At 42.3% G+C, this 24891-nt stretch overlaps 1 protein-coding gene across 1 annotated transcript in view; it reads right to left on the bottom strand.

The window, feature by feature from the left end:
* Nucleotides 1-6939: 6939 nt before the first annotated feature.
* Nucleotides 6940-24891, bottom strand: part of GPD1L (glycerol-3-phosphate dehydrogenase 1 like) — a 109636-nt gene continuing 91684 nt past the window's right edge. Inside the window, exon 8 of the mRNA XM_038570615.1 lies at nucleotides 6940-7042. Within this exon, the coding sequence (XP_038426543.1) occupies nucleotides 7009-7042 (34 nt within the window). The 3' untranslated portion in view covers nucleotides 6940-7008. The remainder of the gene's footprint in view (nucleotides 7043-24891) is intronic.

Below are 24891 nucleotides of genomic sequence, written 5' to 3' on the forward strand. Positions count from 1 at the left end.
AAATGTGAAATAAATGGAATGGTGCTAAGGGCAAGAGAGGGATGAAGCCAAGGAGGGTTAAGACTGGAAAAAGGTAGAGAGATGTTAAGAATCAGCTTATTTAGAAGTAGAGGTTCCTGGACGATAATAGTAGTAACTAAATAGAAACTAACTTATTATTGGCCTATTTTGTGTCAATCACTGGCTCAAATCCTTAAATAACTATGAAGTCATAGTTTAAAAAAAAGTTTTCTTAGGGGTCTTTTTTTAAAGATTTTATTAATTTATTCATGAGACACAGAGGCAGAGACATAGGCAGGAGAAGCAGGCTCCCAATAGGGAGCCACCCAGGCATCCCTTCTTAGGGGTCTTGATCTCAATGAGAAAGATGGGCTCCCCAAAGTTCCTGGCTGTTTTTTTCTCAGGAAACATTTATCGACTGACCACAATATGCTATATGCTACTGCATGCACTACACAGCTCATAAGACACTGTTCCTTCCCTTAGTGATATGTCATTAGGAGCCAGCGAGTAAGCAGAGTGGGATCCCAGGCAGGCCAGGGGTGGACCCAGGGGAAGCCAGGATAGGGGGAAGGCTGCAAGATCAGCCTGGGGCCCAGAGATGGTGTCCTCAAGGAGCAGACACTTTAACTATTTGTAAGGGCCCTTCAAAGTTAGCTAAGTGGGTGCCTGGGTGGCTCAGTGGTTGAGCGTCTGCCTTTGGCTCAGGTCGTGATCCTGGGACCCTGAGATCAAGTCCCACATCGGGCTTCCCCACAGGGAGTCTGCTTTTCCCTCTGCCTATGTCTCTGCTTCTCTCTCTCTCTGTGTCTCTCATGAATAAATAAATAAAATCTTAAAAAAAAAAAAGTTAACTAAGCAATGAATAAGGGGAATAGAGAAGGAAATTCCAGGAGCAGGGATGCAACACTGCCTTTCCCCATCAGGAAGTACCGGACCGGTGTGTTTGCTGAGAGAGGGGGCTAGAGGGAGTTTGAGCCCTCCTGGCCTTCCAGGGTAGAAAACAATGGGCCCTTCCTGCTCCTTCTCCATTTGGTCTATAAACATCTATCAAACTGTATGTGGCAAAGGGAAGATATGGAGAAATTCCATCAGTGAGCATTTATGCATCTGGCAGTCGTACAATACCATCACTCCTATGTGAGACACGGAGAGGTGCAGGGATGTGTGTATGTGTGTTTAGGGATGTGTGTATGTGTGTTTATGTATGTATATATAATCTTCTTAAGGAGTGAGTAAAGTCAAGGTCAGATACCTGAGGCTCTTTTGGTCTACAGATTTTTTTTACTTTTTTGACAACTTATTTCATAACCCGGTAGAAAATTAAATCATGATACATACACTACTTTTACAAAACCAAAGATCAGTAAGAGGACTTGGAGGTAGAGGGGTGAGTGTCCGTAACTTTCTCTCATAGGGCAGCCTACTTGACCCACATGGCAGATAACAGACTGGAAAAGAACAGGTTTGTTGAAGGAAGGGCCAGCTTTCCTGCAACACATCTTGCAGGGGCCTGTTTATCACATTCAAACAAGGAAACAGATGGCACAAATAACAAGCAGACAGAAACCCACAAGTGGACTCTGTATGTATGAGGATGAAGCCCAAGGGATATGGGCATTGGTTTCAGAGAGGAGATCCCCTGCGTTTGGAGAAGCCACCCTAAAAGTTCCATTGAATGGTGGGAAGTAGGGGCGTCTGGATGGCTCAGTGGATTAAGTATCTGCCTTCAGCTCAGGTCATGATCCTGGGATCGTGGCATCCTGGGATCAAGCCCCATGTCTGGCTTCCTGCTCAGCGGGGAGTCTCCTTCCCCCTCTCCTTCTGCAATCTTTGTCACTTTCACTCACATAAATTTTAAGAAATTAAAAAAAAAAAAAAAAAAAAGAATGGTGGGAAATGGGAAGGCAGCAGCTGCTGAAAGTACCTTATGCTTGTTAATGGCATCTTGTCAAGGCTCCATGGGCCCAAGCCTACAGACTTTATTTGTAGAGCTGAAAAAAATTCTAAGCTCTCATAACAATTTGAAACAGGTGAATTTGAAGATCCTAATGCCTTTTATTCATTAGTATTAATTAGGCACCATACACAAATTCTTCTGCCTAAGGTATTGGATGAGCGAAGGCCAACCCTTTCAAAGTTGACTGCATCCAAAGAAGTGCCAGGAGTCTTCCAAAGTGAAATCAGAATTGCAGCAAAAATAATTAGCAGAGATGAAAAGCAGAGTAATTATACATATAATGTGTTTCACCAGAAGACTCTGAGAGGAACACATTAAGTCAGCTGAGTGTCCAAATCTTGATTTTTGCTCAGGTCATGATTTCAGGGTCATGAGATTGAGCCCTGCATGGGGCTCTGTGCTCAGAGGGGAGTTTGCTTGAGATTCTCTCCTCCCTCTGCCCTTCCTCCCTCTCAAGCATGTGCTTCTTGCACTCAAATAAAGTTTTTTAAAAAGCAAGGAATTTAGGGAATGGATATTTGCAAAGTGGTTTTTCTTTAGAAAAAATTAATTGGAGGGTTTGCTTATTGATGATTAACTATTTGAGGAGAGATTATGGAGCCGAGAAATGTAAAGGTAGCTGGAGTCTTTATCCAAAGTGGTCCAAGAAGCACCAATAATAAAATACCAGATTTTTTAAAAAATTTTATTTATTTATTCATGAGAGACAGAGAGAGAGAGAGAGAGAGGCAGAGACACAGGCAGAGGGAGAAGCAGGCTCCATGCAGGGAACCCGATGTGAGACTCGATCCAGGGTCCCCAGGATCATGCCCTGGGCTGAAGGCGGCGCTAAGCTGCTGAGCCACCTGGGCTGCCCAGAGTACCAGATTTGTACAAAGAGATACATTCTTGAAGAGTCGCTGGCCAATAAAAGATAAAGTGTTTTATAGGTTTCCTCTAGAAATTCTATCACTTCTCTATGTACAATGCCAAATATCGCCTTGTTTTTTAATGCCTGCAATCAGATCTGCTTTGCTCAAAGGTTAGTAACTGTTCCTTTGGTCGAGGCATGTGCTTGCTTTTAGGTGCTGAAGGAGAGGCTCTGAGCCTGCATAACTCCATCTCATTTGTACAGGCCAAAGTCATATTAGCATCAGGGTTTTTGCTGGATGACAGACTGCACTCTGGTTCCTCCCCCCTGGGCTTGGTGAATCTGTGACCAGAAAAGCCAGCTAGATCTCCTGGCATGCTCAGAGGCGGGGGCTGCTGGAACTGCCTTCAGTGCATCTGTGCTTTTCAGAGTGCAGGACTCTGGGGCCTTGCCTATAGAATCCTCAAAACATATCATAAACATTGAGAGAATGATGACAGTGCCAGCAATGATGGAATCCACCATGGACACCTAGCCTAGTGCTGGCAGATGGGAAGCACTCGACAAAATCAGAGGAGAGAATGGAGTAAATAAAGAGGTACTCTTTATAAACCAGAGTAATATGGGACCTTGTCAACAGGTTGTCATGGATGATGGAGACAGAGCATGGCACAGAGCCTCAAGTGTTATTTTTAATATTCTCTGCATCTCTTTAATGGATCACATCCACCCCATCACAAGGAGTTTATGTAGGTTTTTTAGACTCACATTAGAAATTTCAATCACATTTCATCAGCAGTCTTTTTAGTTATTTTGGCAACTCTTATATAACAGATATTCAAGTTGTCTTCAAATGTTCCCTTCCTCTCCTTCCTTTACTAACAGAGCTTCAAAGTGTTAGCTGGACATACAGCCACCTGCTAAAGGATGTTTCCCAGTCTCCCTCATAGTTAGGTGTGGCCAGGTGGCTAAACAAAAATAATAGCTTACACTCTTATATGTGACAGGGAACTACTCTAAGTGCTTTAGATGTATAACCCATCTGATTTTCACAATCACATGTAGTGTTAGGAAACAGAGGCACAAAGACTACATGACTTGGCAAGACCACATGGAAAGCAATGGTACAGCTGGAACTGCAGTCCCAAAAGTGGGGCCCCAGAGTTTTCATTCTAGCCCACGTGCAGCCCAGTGAAATGTAGGTCATCTACATTTCCAGTTTCACTTCCAGGTCATGGCCTCAGAGGGGAGAGGCTTGCTCTCTAGTGCTCCCTTTCTCCTTCCTGCTAGTTGGAAATCACCATCTTAAACTACAAGATGGAAGTGGCATGTTGAGGATGTTAGGGCAAGATAGAGGACTGTGTGCCCAACATTGTAGAGCTATCCCATCAGCCTGGACTGCTGATGCCCAGGTTGTTACAGGAAGGAGAAAGACTTTATCTGATTTTAACCACAGTTATTTGGGGGTGGGATGGGTAGTTAATATATCCTAATTAATCTACCTTAGGTAAAAAGGTCATGGAGGAAAGGGACACATGTCTCTCAGCACCTACTGTATATATCCAGTGTCTTCACACATTATCTCATTCAGTCCCCCAAAGAAGTTCTGCAAATTGGCATTTGAGCCAGTATCTGCAATGAGGAATCCAAGGCTCAGAGTGCTTAAGTAACTTGCCTAAGATCACAGAGCTGGTAGGTAAATAGGCTGAGATTTCAATAAACCTTCTCCAAAGGCCTCTTTTTCACTCTTCTACAGTGATGTTCTGGGAAAAGGTGACTCCTTTATAAGAGGCATTTCTGCAACATCTATATCATAATTCATAACCTCATGTGTTACTCCTCAAAGCAATCTGATCAGATCGGTACTCTTAGTTCCATTTAGTAGATGAGAAAACAGACTAAACAACCAATTATACCCCCAAAGTCAACAAAGGGTATAGATTTAGGAGTCACAGCCTCAGAAATTCAAGGCTGATGACTCCTCCAAATACAACCAATTGAAGAACCCAGAGTCCTTATTCGTCAAACTTGCAATGTGTCTTCTCATTTTCATGAATCTTAATGATGGAAAGAGGAATTGCTGACAATTCAGATATGTTGTGTTTGACCTGAGCTTTAGAGCTTTTCCTGAAAGGTTGACTATGTTCAAGGTTTGTTGGTCACATTAGACCTTCTAGGTTGCAGGGGCTGGTTGCATAAAGCCCCCTAACCTGGAAGCTGGTCCTCTTCTAGAGACAAAGGCATTGGTTACTGGGGTTCTTACTTGCTCTCTGCATGTGTAGCCTCCAGACAAGATACCTGGAGAACTCCAGTAGTGTTGAACTCTTTTTTTTTCTGCAGGAGACCAACTTTCTCAGTTCCTCATCTATCTGGGAGAAAATGTCGGCCCGGAAGTAGACTTCCCCACTGCATATCACCTGGATTAACATTGGCAGTCAGACGAAGCTGGAATCTGTACCTCCTACCCAAATTTCCAGGGAAGGGAATGAGCAAGGTCTTAAGCCCCTTGCCTACCCCCTCATCCAATCAACAATGATAGGTGTACCACAACCATGTGAGTTGGGGAGAGAACCATTCCCACAGAGGCAGCAGGGGCCAGATGACTTAGTACAGTTGTCTGCAACTCTAGTTGCATATTAGCATCATCTGGAGAACTTAAATTAAAAAAGGCCAAGCCCCAACCCTAGAAACTGATTTCATTGGTCTAGATGAGATGAAATTCTGGCCTCTGTGCTTTAGGGAAGTCCCCCAGATGATCCTCTGTAGGCCAGAGTAAGGTGTTTGCAGTGTATTTAACAGCAAAGAAGAACTCTTTCAGAAAGGTTTTAGGCATGAAGTTGTGTCTTTTGAAAGGCTGTCCCCTTTGCTCTATGGTTTGTTGTTTTACATTAAACACCTGAAGATCTCACTACTTGAAGAATGGTTCCCATACTGGCAGCATTAGTATCACTTGAGAACTTCTTAGAGCTCCATATTCTCAGCCCCGCACCCCACTACCCAGACCTGTGGAACCAGAATCTGCATTTTAACAAGATCCAAGGATGCTCTGTATACACACTGGAATTTGAGAAGCGCTGCCCTGCCCTAAGACCCTGGTTTTCAAACTTAGTTGCACATTGAAGTCACCTGGGAGTTTTTAAAACTACTGAGACTAGCTCCCACCCTCAGGAGTTCTGATTTAATTGGTGTATAGTCTGGATATTGGGGTTTTAAAGAGCTCCCCAGATGACTGTAGTAGGCAGCAAAATTTGAGAAGCATGGCCCCTAACAGTCTTTCCTTCCCACATACCCCTCTCCTCAACCAAAACAAAGGTAGATATTTTAGGGAAGCCAAAACGGAAAATCCCACCTTTGTTAGCTTGGGAAATTAATTACAAGAAAGCAGTTATCCTATTTGTGCTATTTGACTTAGGCTTAAGGATAGTAAATAGCTTCAGGCAAAATATAGCCACAAAGATACAACTTAAATCTTCATGAGCATTGCTTTGGAGACGGTATAACTAATCCCACTACCCCTCTCCTTTCTAGAGCTGCACCCCTAGGTTTCAGCCTGGAGTTCTCTCCAAGCTACTTTCTGAAGGCAGGGGAAAGAAAAATACATATTGAGGCTCGTTTCTGTCCATAGCACAGAATGTCATTTTTTTCTTGTTTTGATGTCTCAGCACGGAGAGATTCTTCACTTTGCCTAAGAGCTCAGCCTTCTGGGCTGTTCACTTTATGCTTTGCCCCTGCTCTGAGCAGCTAAACCAAAAAAGGACTCCAGAGCCCATCAAGGTGGCTCATGTTTTTTGGGTTTGGTTTTGTTTTGGCCAGATAACATCAGAGGGGAATAACTGAAAGCTACTGTGGAACAATTGCCCTTTTATACAAGGTGACCTTTACTGGGAGAGGGGACCCATTTGCTTTATTATCCTCAAAACTAGCCTCATAGGAAAAGGTCTGTGCTCTCCCTTGAGTGCCCATCATCACCCAGTCCTGGGCTTTTCATTTTCACCTTTCAATCTTCTCCACTCCCTCCTTTTTCCCCCTCTTTGGGGAAGAACCTTGTTTCCTAAAATGAGTTGAGGCAGATACTGAAACTCAAAACCAGAGAACTTTAATCTGTGGGAGGTTAAGCAAAATCAGTGACTCCAGGAATCAGTGGCTGATGAAATATGGTGCAGCCGGAGATAGAAGACTGAATCAACCAGGAGCTGGGTCATCTCTCCAAATCTGGTTCAATGAGCAGCCATCTGGAAGTATGAAAAGATGCCATGATTCCTTAGATCTCCTTGAACCAGGTCTTGAAGTCATAGGATGAGCGTCTGTATAAGAGGATGGGTTTGGTGGACATTGAGGTTACCTCCCCAACATTTATCATATCTACCATCATTATGGGATGGCCACAGTGGGAGGAGTTTGACCCCATTCATAGCCCCACGGTTGGACCCCCGATTTGTTCAAGGCAATTTGAATAATTCAACCTACCTTTGCCATCCCAACTGGTTTGAAGAGAAATTGGACTGTGAGGGGAAGATTGAGCTGGTTATAGCCCTCAGGGATGCCTCTCAGGAATCAGAGTATACACACCCCAGATCCCTTGCCCCTGGGATGGGAGAACTCTGAATCATGTGTTGCACACCATTTCTTGGAGCTTCCTCGAGGGACTAAGCTTCAGGTGTTCAGAGTCTATAACTAATTCAACAATGCCCTCTTTATTGGCTGCCGTCCCTTCGCCTTATCGCTTCCCAATTCTCTTCTCATGTTCCCTTCAGATGCCAAAGTAGACTACTCATGCTCAATTCCTTTTCTCAGGCCTGCTTCTGCAGGAAATTTAAGACAGTTGTGTTTTTAGACCAAATGCATAGCTTTCTCTTTGTGGGTGCTGTGGTGCTTGTTGACCCTCTGCCCGGATTGCCCTTTCTTCCTAGTCTCTGCTAGACAAACTCTTATTCATGCTTCAAGACCCTGCCGCAGGGCCTGCTCCACCTAAGAGTTAGTCATGGCCTCTCTTATGCCATCATTAGACGGTGTATAATACTCTATTGTTGGAATGACCTTGTTAGAATTGGGTGTTCACTTGGCAATCTTTTTTGTGTACTGAGTGCTTTAAGGACAGGTCCCTCTATTCCTCTAGGGATTAGCGCAGACCTTGGCACATAGCTGGCACTTGGTAAATATTGGATGAATCTATATATGAATAATCTAACTAGTGACTCGAGTCTAACTACCATCTACTAGAGATAGGCATTCAGCTCTTTAGAAGTTAGAGCTTAGAGTTTCTGGTTGGTTAGTTAGTTACTAAGATTTTATTTATTTATTCACAAGAGACACAGAGAGAAAGAGAGAGGCATAGACACAGGCAGAGGGAGAAGCAGGCTCCATACAGGGAGCCCGATGTGGGACTCGATCCTGGGACCTGGGGATCACACCCTGAGCCAAAGGCAGATGCTTAACCACTAAGCCACCCAGGCGGCCCAGTTCCTGGTTATTTAAACTGTCATTCTAAAGAGAGGTTCTTAATCTACAGATTCTGGGGACCTGGGAGCCCCCAGAAATTGTCTGCAAAATCATGCATGTCACGGCATTTATCTGAGGAGAAGATCTTTGCTGTCATCAGATTTCTCTTTTTTTTCTTTTCATCAGATTTTTCAAGAGAGTCTTTGATTCGATTCATTCAACAATATGGATAAAATAGTGAACAAAACAGACAAAATCTCTACTCTCATAGAATTTACATACCAGAGAGGGAGACAGAAAATAATCGTGAATGGGGATCAGTGACATGTAGAAAACTGGAGGCAGAAAGGGGAAAGGAAGTGTATGCTGTTCAACTAGGTGGCCAGGGAGGGCCTCCTGGGAATGGCAGCATGTACCGTAAAGATCTGAGTGGAGCCATTGGGTTTGTGCCTATGGGAGGATATGGGAGAGAGCCCCCTAGGCAGAGGGGACAAAATGAGCAAAGGCCCCAAGGAGAGGCATCTCAGGGCAGAAAGGATGCTGAAGTGGCTGGAAGAGAGAACAGAAGGAATGAGGTCAGAATGGTGCTGAGGACAAATCCTAGTCTCCTAGATCATAGCAAGGATCTCAGAATTTGTTCTGAGTGAGATAAGGAAGCCACTGGAGGGTTTTGAGCAGAGGGAGGAGCACATTCAGATGTGGGTTTTAGAAGGGCCACTCGTGTGAATAGACCGTAGGTGGCAGAAAGCAGGGAGACCAGTGAGGAGGTGACCACAGTAATCCAGCAGAGCAATAATAGGGGCTTGATTCTGGTGGTTGCAGTGGAGGATGTGAGAAGTGGTTGGATTCTGGATGTATTTTCAAAATAGAGCCAACAGGATTAGGTGTGGGTTGGCTGGGATGTGAGAAAAAGAAGAATTGACAGTGACTCCAAGGTTTTGGCCTGAGCATCAGGAAGGATGGGGCTGCCATTAAGTGAGATGGGAAGTCAGTCTGTGGGAGGGCAATAAAGGGGAGTCCCTTCCCTGCCCCAGAGTGGCATTCCATCTGGTGACCATGAACCTCACTCTCTCCAGCTGCTTCATGACCTACATGAAACCCAGGGAAGTATAAATAAACACTTCCCTAAGACCTTTCTGAGGCTGAAGTCATAGAAACAACCACTAGAGTCTAGCCCTAGAACCAGGGGGAGAGGTATTTGTTTTCATAATCAATAATCTTCGAGCAAGCCTGGTCCAGACAAAAGCATGAGGGAGGCATCTCAGGGCATCTTTAGCATTCTGTAGGTTTTTTAAAACTTTTTTTTTGTATATTCTTTTATTGGAGTTCAATTTGCCAATATATAGCATAACACCCAGTGCACATCCCGTCAAGTGCCCTGCTCAGTGCCCATCACCCAATCACCCCATCCCCCCGCCCACCTCCCTTCTCTGTAGTTTTTTAAAATCTAGATTTGTTCTCACCCTCTAGGAGCAGTGTGCAATAGTAGAAGGAATAGGAACTGCTTACTCAGAAAGATCTGGGTTATGGCTCCATTTATTAGCTGGGCAGTGCCAGGTGAGTTAATTTCTCTCCCCCTGGTTTCCTAATCTGGAAGCAATAGTGGTTACCATACAGGTTATGTGAAATAAAGACATGAGATCCAGTTACTATTGCTATGTCACAAACTACCCCAACACTAAGTGACTTAAAGCAACCCTCATTTTATTATACCTCCCGGATTCTGTGGGTCAGGAATTTGAGCAAGAGTTGGCTGGGTGATTTCTTTGATCTCTGCAGTGTCAGTTGAGATTGTTCAGCTGATGGATGGACTGGTCTAGAGCATCCAAGACGGCATCACTTATGTTTAATATCTTGGTTATGGTTGAATTTGTGTTCTACTATGGCAATAGTTTTAAAGATTTTATTTATTCATGAGAGACACAGAAAGAAAGGGTGAGAGAGGCAGAGACACAGGGAGAGGGAGAAGCGGGCTCCATGCAGGAAGCCCGATGTGAGACTCAATCCTGGAACTCCAGGATCACACCCTGAGCCCAAGACAGGCGCTAAACTGCTGAGCCACCCAGGGATCCCCGGCAATAGTTTTAAAACAGAGCTCTAAATTAATTGATATTCCTATTATGAGGGGTCTGTGTCCCCTCATCTATGTCTCACTTTGTGCATGGAAGTGATGCTATGTGACTTGTGACCTAGATCATAAAAGGCTAGGCAGCTTCACCTAATTCCTCAGAATGCTCATTTTTGAAGCCCCATGCTATCATGTAGGTAGTTTGACTATCCTGAGGCCCCCAGCTATGAGGAAGCCCAAGCCACATGAAGAGGCCGTGTTTAGGCACTCTGGACTACTATCCTAGGTAAGCCCAGTCTTAGAGACATCTCAGGCCAGATGCCAGGCATGTGAGTGAGAACTCTCAGATTATTCCAGCCCCACTGCCAAGTCTTCCCAGACATTATAGAGCAAAAACAAATCAGCTCTGTAGTGCCCTGTCTGAATTCCTGATCCTTGGAATCCCTGACATGATAAAATGGCGTTGGTTTTACACCACTAACTGTCAGGATGGTTTGCTACACAGCAATAAATAGACAACCAAAACAGCCGTTATTAACTTTTTTGCCTTGTGCATGCTACTTAAACTTTCAGGTCCCTCATCTAAAAAATGGAAATAATAATGGTACTTACTTTCTAATTAGGTTTTTGTGAGTATAGATAAGTTAAGAGACTTCAATCTGGCATATAGCAAATACCCAAGAAATGGTTTCACTATAGTTCTCCTTGGCTTGGTCAAGTATTCAGGGCTGTGACCTTGAAAGTTTTGTTTTGTTTGTTTGGAGGAATCTCCATATGGATTTCATAGTGGCTGTACCAATGTTTATATTCCTGCCGACAGTATATAAAGGTTTCCTTTCTCTACGTCTTTGCCAATGCTTACTGTCTCTTGTTTTGTTTTGTTTTTTGATGAAAGCCAACTTAACAGGTGTGAGGTGATATCTCATTGTGGTTTTGATGTGCATTTCCCTGATGATGAGTAATATGGAGCATCTTTTCATGTGTCTGTTAGCCATCTGTATAGCTTCTTTGGAAAAATGTCTGTTTAGGCCCATTTTTCAACTGGATTATTTGTTTCTTTGTTTTGATTTTGAGTTGTATGAGCTCTTTATATATTTTAAATATTAACCCCAGATAGATGGCTTGCAAATATTTAATGACAGACTTTTTGTGAGAGACATTCAGGGAAGGGAAGGGTCTGCAAAGAAAGCTCCTTACTAACTCCTACTTCCAAATGTTAACATTTTTTATCTTAATGTTGCTAACTTAATAAAGCAGAGAGATTATTCCACTAATAATAATTATTCCATTAATGATGAACTTATATATGCGGTGTTATTTGCAAAGTTATCTAATAACCAATAGAGTTGTCTTTCAGCTGGAGTTCCTTAAGCAGTTTCGGTTCTTTTTTTTTTTTTTTTAAGATTTTATTTATTTACTCATGAGAGACACACAGAGAGGCAGAGACCTAGGCAGAGGAAGAAACAGGCTCCCCACAGGTAGCCCAATGCAGGATTCTATCCTAGGACCGATCCTGGGACTGGGATCATGCCCTGAGCCCAAGGCAGCCGCTCAACTGCTGAGCCACCAGGCGTTCCCAGCAGTTTTGGTTCTAAGACTAATCCTCCCAAAGATCCAGTGCCTCACCTGCCACAGGTGGTACTTCTCTAGGCTGCAGGAGGCAGAAGCTTATGGCAGCTATGCACCCAGTCCCCTCCCCTCCCTTCCACTCTCCTCACCCAAGGCCCAGCTGGCTCACTTTAGCTGCCAGGAGGAGGAACAGTCTTCCAAATCCCCTACTTCAGGGCCTCTGCTGGAAACTGATGGCACACTGAGATTGGGTATTTGGGGAAGAGTTTTAGCAAAGGAACTGTTTATTTAGGACTTTGTGACAATAGGAAGCCCTACGGGAGAGTGCAGTTCCCCAGGGTTAGGACCAGGTGGCGCTGTGACTGCTCGTAGGCCTGGGGGAAGGGTGGACAGGAGAGGCTGAGTGGTGGTGGTGCCTCGGCTGTCCTACAAAAGCTGAAGCAGCCAGCACGAGCCAACCTTGAAGGGAAGAAGTTGGAAGAATAAACACCAGGACCTTGTCTCACCCATCTCTCCTTATTCCAGCCATCTGCTGAGATTCCCTATTGGCTAAAGAGTCAGCCTTGTACAGCCTACCCCAGGCAGGCTGGTGCCAGAGCAGGATGGGAAAAGGTGGAGAGGAGATGCAGAGGGCAACGAGCAGCATCCCCCTACGTGTTGTTGTCCTGATTTAATTTTCAGTGGGAAAGCAGTAAAGCCTCAAACAAGATTAAATAACTTTTCAAAATACAAGGAAATGGATGACACTCCCTGGATGGATGGCCCAGTCATTCCTTTTTATAAATAGGTCTTGAATCCAAGTTCCTTGATATTATCAGAGTAAGATTTTTATTTGGTGATGGTGGTGGAGGGAGTGGGCCATCATCTAAATATATTCTGATCTTATTTTAAAATCTATTTATGTCAAGTACCCTGACTGGGAAAGAGTTTCTCTTACCATGCTGGGTCCCAGGCTGGGCTAAGAGTGGGGGTGGTAAGAGGTGACAGTAGTGATGTAACTTGCCCAGAACCTGGAAAAGCACCATCCTGGGTATGGAAAGACACCCAACATTTCCCCCCTTTTTCCACATAGGTTTATATTGTGACTTCAATTCAGTTCTTCCTTTCCTATCATGTTTCGACTAAGACTGGATTCTAGAAGGGCTGAGCTGAGACACATTTGTCTTCTTTGCTAGTAGGTAGTTAATATTTGTGGTATCCAAGGCGTGTATACCATAGGCAAATGTGAGAGGCTTGGACTGCAAGCATGAACAAAAGCTGGCCTATTTTCAATATTGCTGGTCACTGGAGCCCTCTGAGCCTTCCTTATCTGGGAGGCAGCAGTATAGCCAGAAGCACAGATTCTTTTTTTTTTTTTAATTTATTTATTCATTCATGAGAGACACACAGAGAGAGAGGCAGAGACATAGGCAGAGGGAGAAGCAGGCTCCATGCAGGGAGCCCGATATGGGACTCGATCCTGGGACTCCAGGATCACGCCCTGGGCCAAAGGCAGGTGCTAAACTGCTGAGCCATCCAGGGATCCCAGAAGCACAGATTCTGAAGCCAGAATACATGGCTTTGCATCTCAGCTCTGCCATTTCCAGCTGTGTGACCATTAACAATGGACGTCTCTGTGCCTTGGATTCCTTATCTGGAAACCAAGGATCTTAATAAAAGCACTTTCCTTTTAGTGCTATTGTCAGAATTATATTAATCAATACTGTAAAGCACTGAGAACAGCCACTACCTGCCACCAACTAACAGTAACCATGGACAATTATGATCTCATAGTGTCATGGTAAGTATCTAATGAGCTCATATATATAAAATACTCAGTATAGGGATCCCTGGGTGGCTCAGCGGTTTAGCGCCTGCCTTTGGCCCAGGGCGCGATCCTGGAGTCCCGGGATTGAGTCCCACGTCAGGCTCCCGGCATGGAGCCTGCTTCTCCCTCCTCCTGTGTCTCTGCCTCTCTCTCTCTCTCCCTCTCTCTATCATAAATAAATAAATAAATCTTTTAAAAAAATACTCAGCATAGTTCCTGAACATAGGAGTGTTAGATATCATTTTTATCCTTTGTTCACTTGTGCAACAAATATTTAGTGAGCAGTCACTGTGTGCAAGCCCTGGTCTGAGCATGGGGTAGTGGGGCAGGGGAACAGCGATAATGAAAATAGACTAATATCCCTACCCGTCTGGGGCTTACATTCTAAGGCTATTAGTAGCACATAGCGGAAGTAGACTTACTATAAAGATGCTTACACTATAAGTTCCTCAATTGCACAGATCCTTCTAAAAGCTCTATGAGGGCCCCTACCAAGGTCTTTACATTTCTTGCCTAATTTTGTATTTATAATTGTGTATTATCTTTCTAAAAGATGCCCCTCAAGATTGCAAAAGCTTCTGACCCCGCAAGACCTGGGTTTGCCTTCCTAAAGTTTATTATCACTGCTAATAATTATTATTCTTTGGGTAATAATAATCATGATTATTTGTTGGGAAATGAGGCAACGCTGTAGGAGTCTTCTGAGGTTTTATATTATTACCTTGCATCTTTATGCTAAGAAGTATCCCACAAAAGGCCAGCCCTGGTGGTCGCTCAGGCAGGAGAGCCTTGTGCATCCAGATAGGGGTTATGGTATCTACTCCTTTGTCACCTCCCCCTATCCTTTTTGGCATATTGCACCATCTAGTTAAACCCAAAAGTTCATCTGAAAATTGTTTCATCAGCTGCTCCCAGTGACATGTTGTCTCAAGGCTGTGGACTGGGGGGGATCCCTGGGTGGCACGGCGGTTTAGTGCCTGCCTTCAGCCCAGGGCGTGATCCTGGAGTCCCCGGATCGAGTCCCACATCAGGCTCCCTGCGTGGAGTCTGCTTCTCCCTCTGCCTGTGTCTCTGCCTCTCTCTGTGTGTGTCTCTCATGAATGAATAAATAAAATCTTAAAAAAAAAAAAAAAGGCTGTGGACTGGGCTAGGAAGGTTGGAGGGAGGCTTAGAGACCATGGAGCCCCAAAACCTCAACTTACAGATGCAAGAGCATGCTCAGTGGTGAGTGCCCAAAGCTAGGACATGAACTCAATACTCTTCCCTACAGCAGCCTGGGTCAGGAACAGCCCAATTTGTCAAAATATCATGTATTGTGTATCAGGTATTTTTTCACAATGAACCGATTGCTCAGGTATCTGCAGCATACAGGCAAATGTAATTTCCAATCCGCCTGATGAAGTGGCATGTTTGGATGGTAAACAGGACTTTGTTCCCTCTGAACGCCTTTGTATAGGAAGTATCTGCAGTCACCTTTCCCCATGCACCTGATTTTGGGAAACAAACCTATCTGTTGACAGGCACAGCCATTAAAGACATACGCAAAAAAATTACTTTACAGGGTTCTAACTAAGTCCCTCTAGAAAATCTTTTGCTTTTAGGACTGGAAATATCTCAGTAAGTAGATTTTAAAGAGTTTGACATTTTAACCATAGCAAGGTGTAGTTTCATATCCGTGTCTTGTACTATTTATTGCTGTTCTGGAAAAACAAAAGCGTAAAATAGAATTGCCTCTCATATAGATCTTTGGGGGCAATTACGTGCAAAATTAATTTACTCCTTAAACCAGAGAAGCATATATAATCATCTGCTGTAGCTGGGGTTGCAGTTTTAAAGAGTGCTGGGAATAGCAGTAGGTGAAAAAGAGATTTGGATGGAAGCTTTCAAATAATTACTCCATTAGAGCTGGTTTATTAACTTTTGATATGAAATGAATATATCTATGGCATACTTGTTCCAGGAACAAATTATCTTTAACCTTCTCGATAGATCCAAATGCCCATACAACTTGCAAAAATTACACTGGGCAATCTTGCTTTTAAAAATGCCTTTCACACAATAGTCATTTGAATGAAGATTCTTTACACGTTAAATAACTTAGTTGCACATAATTTTTCAGAGCAGAGCTTTATAGCACTGGGGGATCTGAAATGGATGGTGGTTTTTATTTCAGTTCTGTTTTTTCAGAGGGTCATTCCTTTTTGTTTCTATGACACATTGTATGAACTTCCATTAGGAACAGGGATGATCTGAGTCTTGCCTAGGTGCCATATTATTCATGTCCCCTCTGACTCTCAACATTGTCTTACTTTGAGGATATGTTACCTGGTCACCCCAATTATTGTGCAGGACACACTGTGTCTCCCTGTGGAGTTCTCTCTCCTTTTCTTTTTATCCTTGTATCCTCAATGCCTACAACATGATCTGACACATGGTAGGTACTCAGGAAATAGTTACTGAAGGATCAAGAACCAGTCACTAGGGACCCCTGGGTGGCCCAGTGGATGAGTGTCTGCCTTTGGCTCAGGGAGTGATCCCTCGTCCAGGATCAAGTCTCACATCGGGCTCCCTGCAGGGAGCCTGCTTCTCCCTCTGCCTGTGTCTCTGCCTCTCTGTGTCTCTCATGAATAAATAAATAAAATCTTAAAAAAAAAAGTCACTAAAGAACTGATATTTCTTATCAAGATACATTGGTTAAGCCCAATTTTAGTGATTTCATTCTATTTACTAAATTGTGCTTAAGCCTATCAGCAAATCAGCAATTAGCCATTATTATAGTGGGGAGAGAAAAATAAATGGTAGAGTTACAATAACTTATTAGGCAGAAGGAAATGAAGAAGGAGGTAAGTATAATCAAAAGCCAGGTAGTGTTCCAAATACAGCAAAAATTCCAGAATCTTTTTAACAGGATCAGCAAGACCAGTTTGGAAAATGCAATCCACCCTGCAGTCAAAAAATTATTTAGGTCTTTCAATATTTACAGTAATATGTGCTGGAAAGATAAAATTATAGTGTATGGCTTGTGGCTGTAGAATGATATATTTTGATCTTAAAAACATAAAAATGTTATTTTATAAAATTGTAATAACTGTCTAATCCTTCAGGAAGAGATCTAGAATACTTGGTGAAATGCGTGCTAAGAATCAGTTTTAATTTAGTAGTTTACTTTTATTTAGCAGAGTGATAGAAATGGTAGTTTTGATGTTTAAAATGTATTCCTTTGCTGAAATTATTCCCAAAACATAACTCTCAGAACCACCAAAAATGGAGTAAGATTTCCTTCTGATAATGAAGAATATTCAGGAACATTGTCATTGGATGTTTTGAGTCTTGTAGCTGTTTAAGGAAATGTCTACTGTGAGTACTCCATGCTCCCAAATTATTAAAGCAATAAAACTTTATTTTTTTAATAAAGATTTTATTTATCCATGAGAGACATAGAGAGAGAGGCAGAGACATAGGCAGAGGGAGAAGCAGGCTCCCTGCGGGGAGCCCGATGCTGGACTCGATCCCTGGACCCCAGGATTACGCTTGAAGCCAAAGGCAGATGCTGAACTGCTGAGCTACCCATGTATCCCCGAAAAATAAATCTTTAAAGGATGCCTCAGTGGCCCAGTGGGTTAAGCTTCCGTGTCTTGATTTCAGCTCAGGCGGTTATCTTAGGGTTATAAGATTGAGCCCCACCTCAGGCTCTAAGCTGAACATGGAGCCTGCTTAAGAGTCTCTCCCTCCTACCCCTTCCTCTGTCTTTCCCTGTTTGCTCTTATGCTCTCTCTCAAAAAAAAAAAAAAAAAAGAAGAAGAAAGAAAAGAAAAATAAATCTTATAAATAAATATGCTAACATCAATGCAAGGGTACTCTTTTCCAGAGGGCAATATCTCTTTACTTTTTAATGACGTATAAATAACTTTTATTTTGAAATGATGATAATCTTGTTATGGACTGAATATTTGTGTCCCCCCCCCCCCAAAATTCATAAGTTGCTACCCAAGTCTCCAAGGTGATGATATTTGGAGATGAGTGAGCTCATGAATAGGATTAGTGGCCTTGTAAGAAGAGGTCAGCAAGTTGGCTTGCTCTCTTTCTAACAACCTAGAGGAGGGCTCTCACCAGAACCTGACCATGCTAGCACACTGATCTTGGACTTTCAGCCTCCAGAAATAATTTGTGTTGTTTATAATCCACCCTGTCTATGGTACTTCATTATAGCAGCCCAAACTGACTAGGAAAAGTCTCAAAAGGAATTGCAAAGTCAGTAGAGAGGTTCTAGAAACCCTTCACCCAGCTTCTCCTAATGGTTACATCTGATAGCTATAGTATACTAAGCCAGGAAACTGACAAGATCATTTCTTTTTGAAACATCCAAGTATCGGGATGTCTGGGTGGCTCAGTGGTTGAGCATCTGCCTTTGGCTCAGGTTGTGATACTGGGGTCCTGGGATTGAGTCCCACATTGGGCTTCCCACAGGGAGCCTGCTTCTCCCTCTGCCTATGTCTCTGCCTCTCTATGTCTCTCATGGATAAATAAATAAAATCTTTAAAAAACAACAACAACAACAACAACAACATCCAAGTATTTTGGGAAAGTTCTGTAAATATGACAAGAAACCCCTAGGATTCTTTATGCTCAAATAAAATTATTCTACAAAGTATCAATATCGTAGAAGGACCTATTAACAAATTTTATTATGTGTAATCTGACATTAAGTCACAGGCTGGATAGATGTCAACACAGAATATTTAATGGGCTTTGGTGGACTATGTGTTGGTTTAAATTCTGTGCTATCCTAGTTTTAAGAAGCAGGATTTAAAGTAACAAATGATGTCAGCGGGCCAAACACACCTAGTAGTAATGCTTTTGGAAATAAGTTTTTCTTTAAAGTACACCAATGTTTTAGCTGTAACTTAAAACCCTGCCTTTAAGGCTGCACTTACATTAGTTCCTCAAAAGCTCTGGGTTTTCATTTATTTTTTGAAACACCTCCATTTGGTGCATCATTTCCTTCACTCTTGAGATTGCATTTAGTCAAATCCAAGAATTGCCACAATGCAGTTTTGTAGTTATTAAAATAGCGGATGGTTTGGGGCTTGGAAAACATGATGGTACATTTTTATAGGCCAAAACTACTGAACAGAGGAAAATAGCAGGTCAAAGGAATCTTTAAAATTAAAAAAAAAAAATCTATTTATTTATTCAAGAAATACTTCCTAAAGATCACCTGGTAGGCAGGCACAAACCTGAGCTTTAGGTACATAATACTGGATTAGATATTTTTTCCTTCACGTTTTGACATCTCAGAAATAGAAAGGTAACTAATGGCTAATAGTGCCTAATGGATTACACTTTTTTTTTTTTTTCGCATTTTGACGTCTCAGAAATAGAGAGGTGGCTTAAAATCATTGTTGGCCATATGGCAGTTGTGATGTAGCTGTCACTGCCTACACATTTGTCAATTTAGTAATAATTCCTAGTTGTAAAACTGGTTAACTGCCACCCTTCAGTGTCTTGGTCAAAGACTCATTTAGGAGGCATTTGAAAGAGGAATATGAGTCCTAGCTGTTGTCTGAAAATCTTCCATTGATGCTTATGGTAAGATTTAGAAAGCACCAACATCAAAACTTGCAAAATGGGGTCAGGGCATTGGAAAAAAGGCCTAGAGGCAATAGTGGAGTAGCCTCTTAAGAGATCCTGAATATGACATTCTTGATGCCTTAGAGGGCAATATCAGCTATAAATATCACTTACATAAAGACTCTAGGTTGAAAAGTAATTCAGAAGAATAAGGCTATAAATGTGAATTTTATTACATCTACATTATATATGCATGCATTATATATGTGTGTACCATGTACAACACATATGTAAAATATATATGTATGAACAAATATGTTTTCTTTCTGCATATATATAAGAGAAATCAATTATAAAAATTTATGTCCATATAAGTTTATAAACCGAAGCAATCCAACAGGGAAAGGAATTTTTCAACAAATGGTACTGGAACAATGGATAGCTATAAGAAAAGAAAAAAAAAAAAAAGAGTTGCCTGGGTGACTCAGTGGGTTAAGTGTCTGCCTTCACTCAGGTCATGATCCTAGGATCCTGGGATATCTAGCCCTGCATCAGGCTCCCAATTAGCAGGTAACTTGCTTCTCCCTCTATAGCTCCCCCTGCTTGTGCACTGCTAGTCTCTATCAAATAAATAAAAATCTTTAAAAATAATAAAATAAATAAAAATTTAAAATTTAAATAAGTCATAATCTCCTGATTTAGTTGACAGAGTTGTTTCTTTCTTCTTCTTTTTTTTTAAGATTTTTATTTTTTAAAAGTTATTCGATACCCAACACAGGGCTTGAACTCACAACCCCAAGATCAAGAATTTCATGCCACGTTTTTAAAAAAGTGGAACCATTGGTTCTGATGAATTAATTAATTAATGAGCCCATAAGAAACTGGAACCCCAAAAGATTAATTATCCTAACTAGTAAAGGCTCAGTCTAAGACTCGGTTCTTCCAAACTCTTCCTTCTAAACTATTTACCTTTGGTTGGGATCCCCAGAAGCAGAGCCTGAGCCAAGGACTCTCATATGCAAGTGATTTGTTGAGGTTTATCTCAGGAAAAAACCTGTAAGAATGAAAGGAGGCAGGATAGAGCTAGGGATTGAAGCAAATAGAAGATGTGAATTCAGCCAAAGTCCAGCCTCAACCTGATGTCATGGAACCCTGCAGAGGGAGTTTCCCACCTTAGGGTAAGAAAACTGAGCTTGTATACTGTTACACTGGTTCCGTCAGTGGCGTTGGGCATCCTGCCTTTTCATGTAGGGGGTAGACGAGTCTGAGCAAAGTGGCTCTGAGGGCAGTCCTCTGGGGAAGGTGAGGAGCTGTGACCTATCAGCCACCAAAGCTCAAGAGTAGTTTAGGGCATGGGTGCACTAGCCAGGTAAAGGGTGGGGCAGTATCCACATCTACTACACCACTGCTGTTCTCAATATTATCAGAATCATGGCCTAATATACTTTGTTAGGTGAGGCCCATTGAGATATTGAGTTCCCTGGCTAATGAGTACCCTGTGAGACATTGCGAGCCAGGAGCATTTAGCCACTATGACTGTTCCCAGAGTTAGACAACGTTTACTGCAAAAGAGAGTTAAAGAGATACTCCATATACTGCTTTATCTGTTTACTACAGAGTTCATAAACCAGTGGTCAAGAGGCAGAACTTAGGCTCGTAGATGTGTTTCATGTGGCCCATACAGTGTTTAAATATTTTTGAAGCGGATCCCTGGGTGGCTCAGTGGTTTAGCACCTGCCTTCAGCCCATGGCGTGATCCTGGAGTCCCGAGTTGGAGTCCCACATTGGGCTCCCTCCATGGAGCCTGCTTCTCCCTCTCAGTCTGTGTCTCTCATGAATAAATAAAATCTTTAATAAATAAAAATAAACATTTTTAAAAGACTAGTTGCTGATACTTAAAATGTTGGAGAATCCTCATAAAGATGTGGATTTCTTTCCTCTGTTGATGATTTGGAAGGGCTGATTCCACTGGGTGAGCATTCAAACACTGCAATAACTAGTGTCTCAATGTAGAGCAACCCTGAGTGGTGGCTGCCCCTTACAGAGAGGTGTCCCCCACCTCCTAGTCTACTTCTTACTTGTGTATGTCTCCTACTCAGCCCTGAGGGTGTTTTAGTTAGCTACCCCAGGTTTAACCTCCTTGCAATACCTGATATGTTCTCTAGAAAACTGAATGAAAAGCATATATACTTGTCCCAGTTTCCCATCTGTATCTAGTATAATTAAACATTTTTATTGAAATACACAGAAAAGTGCACATTTCATAGTGTACAGCTTGACGTATATTTGCAAATTAAATACATTTGTGTGACAGCACTCAAATCAGGAACTAAACATTTCCATTTCCCTAACGTCCCCTGGCACCGCCCCCTTCAATCACCCCTGCCTCTGGGCTACCACTATCCTGACCTCTATCAACACAGATTGGTTTTGTCTGTTCTTTATAGTTGATTAAAAATGGAATTGCCTGTTTGGTATAATTTTGGAAATGTTTTCAATAGGAGATGTCTGACTCCAGTTTGCAATAAAATACATTTGTCTTACCATGAACTTCAGAGAACATTCTGTCCTAATCACAGAATAATTGCATTTCCAGTGAGACACAATTTAATTGCATTGAGTTTTCCTGTACACTCCTGGGAAGAACTTGGTCAAATAGGACATTGTGCATTAGAAGAATCATTCGGGTCCATGAGGAATTCCTTCCTCCTGGTGTTCTGCCTCTAAGCATTGGCACCGTGAAGGTATGGTTGCTTCCCGTCAGAGAAGACTGTGGAATGCTCCCAGTGAAACAAGGTTTACCTACAACAATAGCTTTTATATTTTGTCAACAAATGATAAACGACCCTAGTCAGGGCCAAGCCCTGTGGAGAGATGAAAGAGAAGCTTTGCGTCTAGATCTCATAGTCTGACCTGGATAGAAACAAGTGGTTAACTGTTCGCAGTTCAGGGTGGTCACTGAGGGCTCGACTCTCCAGTCACACTATCAGGTTATGTCTGTTGTTTGTTTATAAAGATTTTTAAAAAGATTGTATTAATTTATTTATCAGAGACACAGAGGGGCAGATACATAGGCAGAAGGAGAAGCAGGCTCCCTGCGGGGAGCCCAATTTAGGACTCAGTCCCAAGACTCTGGGACCACAACCTGACCGGCAGGCAGACACTCAACCACTGAGCCACCCAGGTTCCCCTGTATATAAAGATCTTATTTATTTATTTGAGAGCATGAGAGCGAGAGAGAGAGAGAGCACGATTAGGGGGAGGGGTAGAGGGAGAAGGAGACTCTGCCAAACAAGGAGCCTGATGCAGGGCTCAGTCCCAGGACCCTGGGATCATGGCCTAAGCTGAAGGCAGATGCTTAATCAGCTGACCCACCCAGATGTCCCTACCCACTTTTGAAATCATGTCACCACCAATCAGCTATGTGACCTGGGCTCAGCTCCTTAAGCTCTCTGTGCCTCTGTTTTTTCACGATGGAAGAGGTTATAAGATTACATATCATAGTTATGACAGTTATATTATAACTGATGTTATAATAGTACCTGCCTTGTGGGGCTGTTGGGAGAATGAAATGAAATCAAGTAGATAAAGAGCTTGGCACAGTGTCAAGCACATAGTAACAGCTCAGTAAATGTCACCTTTATGGTTATTGCGAAGGAATGCAAGGCCTAGGAGAGGATCTGAGGTGGGCCCCTAAACTCAGGGCGGATGGGGAAGAACAGATGATCCAGAAAGCCTCAGTGTAGGTGATCCTCCTGCTGAGTTATGAGGTTGTCCTTCAGGGGTTAACCAAACATTACCCAGGTCAACGAAGGGGAGAAAGGACTAGAATGGGGTGGAAAGAGAAAGGGTGTTTAGGAAGAAGGAATGGCCTATGCAAAAGACAAAGGGCACAAGTGAGACAACGTGTTCTGAGCACAGCACTCCAGCTCATTTGCCTGGAGAACCTCAGAAGTGGTAGGAAATGAGCTTGGCAAAGTGCATGAGGGTCATATTATGAAGAAAGTTAGGGAAAATTACAGAAAACCTAGAAGTAAAGCCAAGTAGATTTCTCCATGTGCTTTCAATGTCATACTAAAGCCATGAGTAAGAGGCCCACCCAAAGATTATACAGTTGTCTAGGTGATTGTACCATTGTGTGATCTGGCTACTTACTATTAATTAAGGACTCAGCCTTCAGGAAGTTCCATGAAAACTAGTAGATTTGTGTCTAGCAGAGATGCAAATAAATTCTTTCTTGTAGAAAAGATAATTTCAAAGTTTGCAGTTTATTGCTTTGCAGGACATTAATTAGCCTTGTATATAATTTAGCAAACTTATCCTAACTTTTTTTTTAAGATTTTATTTATTTATTCGTGAGAGACACACAGACAGAGGCAGAGACGCAGGCAGAGGGAGAAGCAGACTTCCCCACGAGGAGCCTAATGCAGGATTTGATCCCAGGACCCTGGGATCACGACCTGAGCCAAAGGCAGACGCTCAACCACTGAGCTACCCAGGTGCCCCTCTTTCTTTTTTTAAAAAGGTCTATATAAAACCTCAATTCCTCAGATGTTTCTTTTTTTTTTTTTTCCTCAGATGTTTCTTGAACCAGATTTACTTTCTTACTGCTTTCCTCGCTAATGAATTCAATAAATTTTAGCATTTTCTATACTTTTTAATGTTAAAAATTATGCCAAGAGTTACTGATTTTAACCTGAAATGAACAGGAAAATATTAAAGTATTTTATGCAGGAGAATGACATGATTACATCAATGCTGTAGAAAGTTCATTTAAAAAAAAAAAAAAAGAAAGTTCATTTTTGCAGCAGTGTGGCAAGGAGCAAATCACTTATGTGAAATTTAAGTTTGGAAGCCAGTAGACATTTGGTCAAAGTAATGATAACTATTTCCGAATATCCTGGGGGAAGGCAGTAATTTCTGTATGGAAATTTTACCATGTATAGAACCAAAAAGGAATGGTATTCACATTGCAGTGTAGAAGGATGTCCTGTATATTAATATATGTTAACACTACGGTAATGAGTGACCATAAATATTTTAAATAGATAAAAGATGTTGTGCCCTAGGGTTCCTGTCGGAAGCACATTAGCCACATTCCCTTAGACATGCGGTGAGAGTGAGCTGTAGCTTGCCTGAAACTGGAAAGAAAACCAGCTTATCTGATTTGCAGCTGTCTTTGACACTTCTTGCCTCTCCCCACGTTCTCCAAACTCAGGAGGTGAAGTAATATAAGGAAACATGTTGGGAAGCTCGCATTCTCTGAGAACACTGCCTCTAGTGGGAGATACTAGGATTGGAAGGAGATCTATTATTCCTGCCTTTTGCATTTTGAACCTTTGGAATGAATGTACAGGTATTTTACATACTGCTGTAAAAGTTGTGCACTGCACAAAGGAGTCATTATCTGGAGCGGCGCCATTTACATGGCAGGCATTTTAGATCTGGATAAATTTTCTGGTAGTTGGCATTCAAGTTCAAGATCAGGAGTGCCCTTTCTGTACAGAGTCACCGAATTAACTGGGGTGGCCTTGTGAATAACTTTTTTTTTTTTTTTTTACAGTGTATTTAAAACATGCTGATATATTAGATTCCTAGGATTTTCAGGGCTGGCATTCTGAAGTGTT

Source organism: Canis lupus, chromosome 23 (genome assembly GCF_011100685.1).
Source record: "Canis lupus familiaris isolate Mischka breed German Shepherd chromosome 23, alternate assembly UU_Cfam_GSD_1.0, whole genome shotgun sequence".
In the NCBI taxonomy this organism is placed as follows: Eukaryota; Metazoa; Chordata; class Mammalia; order Carnivora; family Canidae; genus Canis; species Canis lupus.